At 38.8% G+C, this 7,249-nt stretch overlaps 1 protein-coding gene across 1 annotated transcript; it reads right to left on the bottom strand.

The window, feature by feature from the left end:
- Positions 1-4,753: 4,753 nt before the first annotated feature.
- LOC147904425 (Calcium-binding EF-hand family protein) lies at positions 4,754-6,673 on the bottom strand. The gene is made up of 3 exons (XM_087398238.1): positions 6,191-6,673; positions 5,839-6,105; positions 4,754-4,990 (listed from the first exon to the last, which is right to left on the bottom strand). The coding sequence occupies exons 1-3, from the start codon at positions 6,671-6,673 to the stop codon at positions 4,754-4,756; spliced, it is 987 nt and encodes a 328-aa protein (XP_087254364.1).
- Positions 6,674-7,249: the final 576 nt, after the last annotated feature.

The following is a 7,249-nucleotide window of genomic DNA, read 5'->3' as shown; positions in this document are numbered from 1 at the left end:
GGATGAAAAAGATGCGAAGAGTAAGATTCATGCTAGCAAGATGGGAAGAGCAATATGGATGCCAACAAGGTAAATATTTACTCCCACTTCTTTGTCCCATGGTCCATAGGATTTAGGCTTAAAGAGTGCTTAGAGCTCGCATAAAGCTCTAGACTACTAAGAGCCTTACAAAAAGCCCAAGAGCCTCATATGGAGCCCAAGTACCTCAATATGGAAGTGTGCCTCAACCTCAAACTTAGAAGTGTAGTCCTTCAAGGAAATTCCATGTGCAATGCTATACTTGAAGTGTTTGAAATCTATTTCCGCTAGCCTCATCTGTGCTACATAGCTACTACATAGTCTTCCTCAAGACCTTCCACTAGAAATAACTATTGAATCCTTTACTCATTGAGGCCCTCTTGAGCATCGGGCCTCCTTCACTCCATTGTGAGTTTCATGTATATGTAGCATCCAATCACAGGCTACACAACCACGATTCATACCATCATCTTCCTTGCCATTTGTTCTATTTACATCAGCCCAACTCTTGCTACTTGACTGTGGAACATGTGGCAGCAATCCTCCATACTATTCTGGGAGGGCCCATCATTTCTTGTTTGCTTCCAGCTTCTCCAAAGACCTACACCTCATCATATGGCAAAATGGGGAGAAGATAAGGCAAAATGTGGCATGATAGTGGTAGACTACCACAACATCATTACAAGTGGTAGGTGGTAGTAGGTCATGTCACTTTATCCGATGACATGTGTATAGGTCACCTCATCACTTTGCCATGTAATCACTAACATATTAGCCACCTCAATGAACCACCTCAACTACCATCTCAGCAAGCCACATAAGCCCTTCCACTTTATTATTAACGCATGGCACATTGGAAACATCATCACCATATAATCCAAGCACATGATGCCTATTAAGCATAGAATGCAAATTGTGCATGCACAAATATGTTACATCAATTGTGCATGCTAAGCTAGACCCTCCACTGCCACACGCATTGCATATGCACCAACTACCATGTCATCAATTTTATGCACCTTGCATTGCAATTCATCAATGTGCATTATCTAATTTGATAGTAGATTGATAGATGGGTAGGCCAAATTGGATCATGGCTCAATCCAAGACCATTTTGGGAATCTTGAGACTATTGCTTCTTTTTGTGGCATCATTTTTTTTAAATATTTTTATGGTAGTTGCATGAAAATCTGTGTTGCTAAGTATTGTCATGTTCTTCATGTGCTTTAGTTCCATTTCTTGGAGTTTTTGACTATGTTGTTTCTTATTTTGAAGTATAGTTATTTCAAATTATGTTTCAATTCAATGTGATTTAGTGCCATTTAATGGAGTTTTTGACTATGTTGTTTCTTCTTTTGAAGTAATTTTAGTTCCATTTCTTGGAGTTTTTGACTATGTTGTTTCTTCTTTTGAAGTATAATTATTTCAAATTATGTTTCAATTCAATTTATTCCTTTTCATAGGGCAACAAAGAATGTGTTTTTAGATTTAAGTTTGAAATTCCTTAGGTGATTGATTCTAGCTTGTCCATTCCAATTTTGTTATTGGCACAAAGTTTGCTTACTTATTTAAGAATGTTTTATGCAATTTCATGACATACATTATAAAACTATTTCATTTTCACATAAATTATGCCCCCATGCTCGATAGAGACATTGATTATATTAATAATTACAAGTGGAATTATGGATTGTCCCCCATATATTTCAATTGAATTGATTCCTTTTTAGAATGCAGTGAAGACTTCATGTGTACAATTTGATTTTAGAATCATTAGGTGATTGATTATGCCTTGTCCATTTGCATTATTTTTGGAACATAGCTATCACAATTTTAAAGTGTTGGTATAAGGAGTGTCCTTGCAGCATGGGTTACTATTCCATCCATTCTACTTGTATCACCAGCTGCGCATTGAAAACATGTTGTAATTGCATCAAAAAAGGATGTCTAAGGTGGTTCACACATCCTTTATATGGACTATCATCTCTCAAGTCATTATTTCTATCATTTTACATAGACCTCCAAATGCCTCCCTGGAAGTTTGAATACTAACTCTACACTAGGTTTTTCTTTTTAGTATGTAGAAGCCTTCTTGTCCCCACACCATGAAGAATGGGCATCCTTTTTTAGAAACATTTTGGTATTCAATTTAGGGCTTACATTTTGTCGTCTTCCACATGACCATACTCCACATTAAATTATGTACACAGACATTCTAAGAGTTCATTACATCCCTTCCCCAAAAGGATTATTTTACTCCCAAACCCCCTTCCTCTCTAGGTCTGGTCCAGAAGGCCCATTTAACTTTTGAAATTCTCCTTTTTGTATCACTTCCCCCCCATAGGAAAGATTTGCAAATTCTGATGAAATTTTCTAAACCCGTTTTAGAAGGGCACCAACAAGAGGTAAAAAATAGAAATTGGGTAGATATAATGATTTAAAACAACTCTTCTCCCTATAAGATTGGCCTGTAACCCTGTGAGTCTGTCTATTTTGTTCTTGAATCCTCTCTAAAATCCACTCCCATTTGTCCTTCATTTTAACTTTAAATCCCATAGGAATGCCTAGTAACCTGAAAATTTGCCCATGTTGTATTTTTATGCATCCCATTTGGTCCAAAAGCATCTGAGAGCCACCTGAGAGCAGGGCATAACCTGTTTTGGTGTGATTTATCTTAGATCCTGATGCCAAGCAAAATATATCCATACACTCCATTGCTCCTTGAATGTCTACATCTGTGTTTCTGATAGTTAATGTTGTGTCATCTGCAAATTGTTGATTAACTAGATGTTTTCTTAAGGGAAGCTCAATTCCTCTTATTGAATTCATGGACACTTGGTCTTTTATTAACCACCCCAAAGCATCAGTTGTTGCAATGGCAAATAACAAAGGAGCCAAAGGGCACCTTTGTCTTATTGATCTCTTCAAGGAGAAACTTTGACTCATCTCTCCATTTACACAGACCTTTGCTGAGGCATTGGAAAGCAACAAAGCAAAAATGATGTGAACTTTTCCCCTAGCCCCAAATTCTTGAGGGATTGTAGGAGAAAATCCCAATTAAGTCTGTCATAAGCTTTATCAAAATCAATTTTTACAAAGCATATATCTTGCTTGGTTTCTTCGACATGTGTGCATCCCTCCCATAAATTTATAATTGCCTCTAATAGGTGTCTGCCTTTGATAAACCCTTTTTGTTCCTGAAGAATCCAATTATCCATCTTGTTTCTCATTCTTAATGCCAGGGCTTTGGCAAATATCTTGTAGGAGTAGTTTAACATAGTTAGAGGTCTCTAGTTTGTTAACATTGTCTTATCCCCATCTTTTGGAATGAGTTTGATAACCCCTCCATTTAAGTGATTGGGCAAGAATCCTTGATCAGAGTTGTCTTTCCATACTGCCATTAGAGAAGGGCCAACTATGTCCTAGAAAGACTAATAAAACTCTATTGGAAGACCATCCTCCCCTGGAGTTTTACCATAAGCCATAGAGAAAGCAACCTCTTTAATTTCTTGAAGGAAAGATAATTTTCTAGCTACAACCTATCCAAATGAGAAACCATACATTGCCTAACTTGTTGGCATCTCAACCTAGCATCTTTAACTTGTTCATCATTTGTAAGGTCCCCTGCAACGTCTAGTTTGACACACTTGAGGATGTCCTCTAGGATTGATGAATTGCTCTTTTTCTACATCAATAACCTACCCTAGATTCCTATAGAGATTTGGAGCTTGGTTGACAAGAGAAAAAGGGAGATCTGGAAGTTCGACCCACACTGGCACAAAGGTGGATCTAGGTGTTGTCTGGGTTTAAATCCTAGGACCAAAATTCTAAATATAGAGGCTTTGTATGAACATTATGCCCTACTCCATTATTGAAAGTACTAGTACAAGTATGTAGAGGAATGTTCCAAGATTGTTTATCCTATCACTAGAACACTTTATACATTAGAAAGTTTTTATATTTATTTATTTATATAGTAATTCTTTTGGTGTGAATGTGTTATCAAATTATACATCAATTATTTCCTATCTAAGCACTAGTTTCTATCCTTATGAGGAAATCTTGTTCCATTCTTTTCAGCTTTAACCTTGTAGGTTTTAGCCTTGGAGGTATTATGGTATTTCTATTTCACATGCTCTACAAATTTTCCTTTATCTCTTTATAACATTTGTACTTGTAATGTCCTTACGACGATTTCCTAAAACAACATGTTCCCTAATTGTTTTTTCCCCCCATGGTTTATAATTGACAGATGGGCATTCTACACCTTGAGACATATTTTTTATTATAAGATTGACCTTTGTAGATTGAACACCAAGATAATATGCTATATTTGTAATTTCATTATAATTTGAATATTCTTCTTAAACTCTTTGGTTACTTTAGACATCAATAACAACTAGATAGGACGTATAAAACACCAAAACCCTATTGTGTGCTCCTCGAAAACTTGCACTAGGATACTATGAGTGATTCCCTCATCCACTAGTGTGTAGTTTCTAGGAGTGATTTCTAGGACACACACACACACACACGCACACATGCTCTCTCTCTCATTTCACTTTCAACATAATAAATCTACGTAGATCCATTATACAATGAGGAAAGCTAAATTAACATAATATTTTTCCTTTAATGTCCCATCTTTAAAGCCTATATTGCACCTTAGTAAGGGCAAGTGCAATACAAATTATTATCCTTACATCAGTGGACAAATGCAATACAAATTATCTCCTTACATCAATGGACAAAGGTCCTTTTGCACAATTGTGTTACATAATTTCCCTCCAACTTCCATGGATTTGAATCCATTATTCATAAGATCGAGCATTCCCACAGAGCTAACACTTTCAGAGGACTTGTTAGTTTTGCTTGAAGTCTGTCCAGATTGCAAAGAGCACACCAACATTCCCCTTTGTAATTTGATGTGGCAAGAATCACAACTTTGCGTTATATCTCTTGACTTTAACTCCTATGGAAACAAGTGGATAGTTATTAATTCTCAACTTCACACATAAGTTCGCCAATTATATTGTGAACGTGACTTTCAAAGAAAGCTTGAATTCAAAAGATTGCAAAGGCCTGAATTTAAACTCTTTTTTTAAAGATTAAATTTTCTCTCTAATAAGCACGTGATGATCAAATGCTTGAGTCATTACAAATATCATTGTGAGCTTTACACATATCTTAGCCAAAGAAAGCCCTAGCAGAGCACTCATTATTACATGATAAAGAAGAACGGAGATTGTGTGTATGTGTGTGTGTAAGAGAGAGAGAGAGAGAGAGAGAGAGAGAGAGAGAGAGAGAGAGAGATTGTGTGTGTGTGTGTGTGTGTGTCCTTCATTATTATGTGATAAAGAAGGGTGTCATAGAGAGAGAGAGAGATTGTGTGTGTGTGTGCATGTGCATATGTATATGACACCCTTCTTTATCACATAATAATGAAGGACACACACACACACACACACACAATCTCTCTCTCTCTCTCTCTCTCTCTCTCTCTCTCTCTTACACACACACATACAGTGTGTCCTTCATTATTATGTGATAAAGAAGGGTGTATGAATGTGTATATATGTATATGTCTATGATGCATATACATATGCACATGCGCGCACGCACACACACACACACACATAAAAGACTCCCTCCCTCTCTCTCTCTCTCTCTCTATATATATATATATATGTATGTATGTATGTATGTATGTATCTAGATCTATGTATCTATCTATGCATGTATGTGAATGTGCGTGCATACACACAAGACACACACAAACTAATTCGAGTTGTGTTTTATTTTGTTGAGTAGGGAACATACCTCTATTAAGTGTTCTATGTCCTTCTTTGGTTTTCGGGCTCCCCCGCATCGATTGCAGTACCGTGACTTGTCAAGCCATTGCCCTGGTTTAGCGCTGCAGATTTGTCCTTTGAAGAAAACCCCGCATTTTGAGCACCGCCAGGTAAGGCACCATTCACAGACAAAGCAATCTGCTTTCTTCGAGTCTTTAACAACATGGGTTCCCTCTTTGAATAAGAAACTTGGGCTGTGTTTGTTGTGGAAGTCTCCACAGATTCTACACTGAGCCTGAAACACAAATTGATGGCATGTTGCTAGTATATTATCTATCCACTCAGAAAAACATCTTTAACTGAAATCGTCAGAACTGCACCTGCTGGGACGTGCGGAAGGTGGCAGCTAACATCAGATTGTACATCTCATGCTCGTCCACAAAGTTTGCGTGAGGATGATTGAAGCTTCTGCAAGAAAAGCATTCCCTGCAGAGATCATACGTAGCATCCACCGTCTCCCGCAGCTCCCAGCAGACTGTGCAGGTGTATCCCATCCTTAGAATACAAGCACCGCAGTTGCTGCATGAACGAGTCCGGACGGTCAGCAGATAGTAAAGCGTCATGCATTCTTCAAAATCGAGAACTCCATTCCGATCTACGTCGAGAATTTGGAACAGCTCCGCCAGGCGAGAGTACGAATGGAGCCCGAGTGATTGTGCGAGGCGGGAGTTGAGCAAATCGTGTTGGTTGAGGAAGCCATCCCCGTCGCGGTCGAGGCTGTGGAAGAAGTCGGAGGCTTTGAGCTGGGCGTAGGGAGGTTGGGAACGGAAGAAAGCCTGGGCGAGGGTTCGGGATTCCTCCATGAATGCCTGGGCGAGAGCAAGCTGCAAGCAAGCAGGGATCCCTCACTTTGTTTATCTCAGATTTCTCTCGGTCTCCTCTCTCTCTCTCTCTCTCTCTCTCTCCCCCTCCCTCCCTGTGACTGTTTCACATGAACAACGACAACGAATCATGCGTTCCACCACCTTTCATCTTCTTCTCATCTTCATCCCTTCTTCAACTTGTGATTCCTCTCACCAGCTCGAACTCATGGCTAACGTGAGCTCCAACGCTTATGAAATCTCCCTCGAAAACTCCACAACTCCGCTGCACATGGACAATGCAGAAACCAGCATTTACCTGATGGCCTCATTGAAACTTTCACTCACACACAGGGCTTGTTGTAACCATGAGGTCCTAGCCTCTTCGGGCGTTGCCTTCTCACACCCATGAGCCTAGGAACTTATAAGCCTACTAATTTCTTTACTTGGCCAGCACTAGGACGTTTTTTCAAATTCTGAAATCTTGTGCTTCCACATGGCACAATATACACCCTTAGATTTTTTAAATTCTGAAAGCCCAAAAGCTTTGAAAGCTTTTGAAAAGCTGTGTAAAAAGCC

Source organism: Dipteris shenzhenensis, chromosome 2, assembly GCF_047967505.1.
Source record: "Dipteris shenzhenensis isolate YYH24624 ecotype China chromosome 2, Dip_SZ_1.0, whole genome shotgun sequence".
NCBI classification, from domain to species: Eukaryota; Viridiplantae; Streptophyta; class Polypodiopsida; order Gleicheniales; family Dipteridaceae; genus Dipteris; species Dipteris shenzhenensis.
This window is presented reverse-complemented; position numbering and strand designations above follow the sequence as displayed.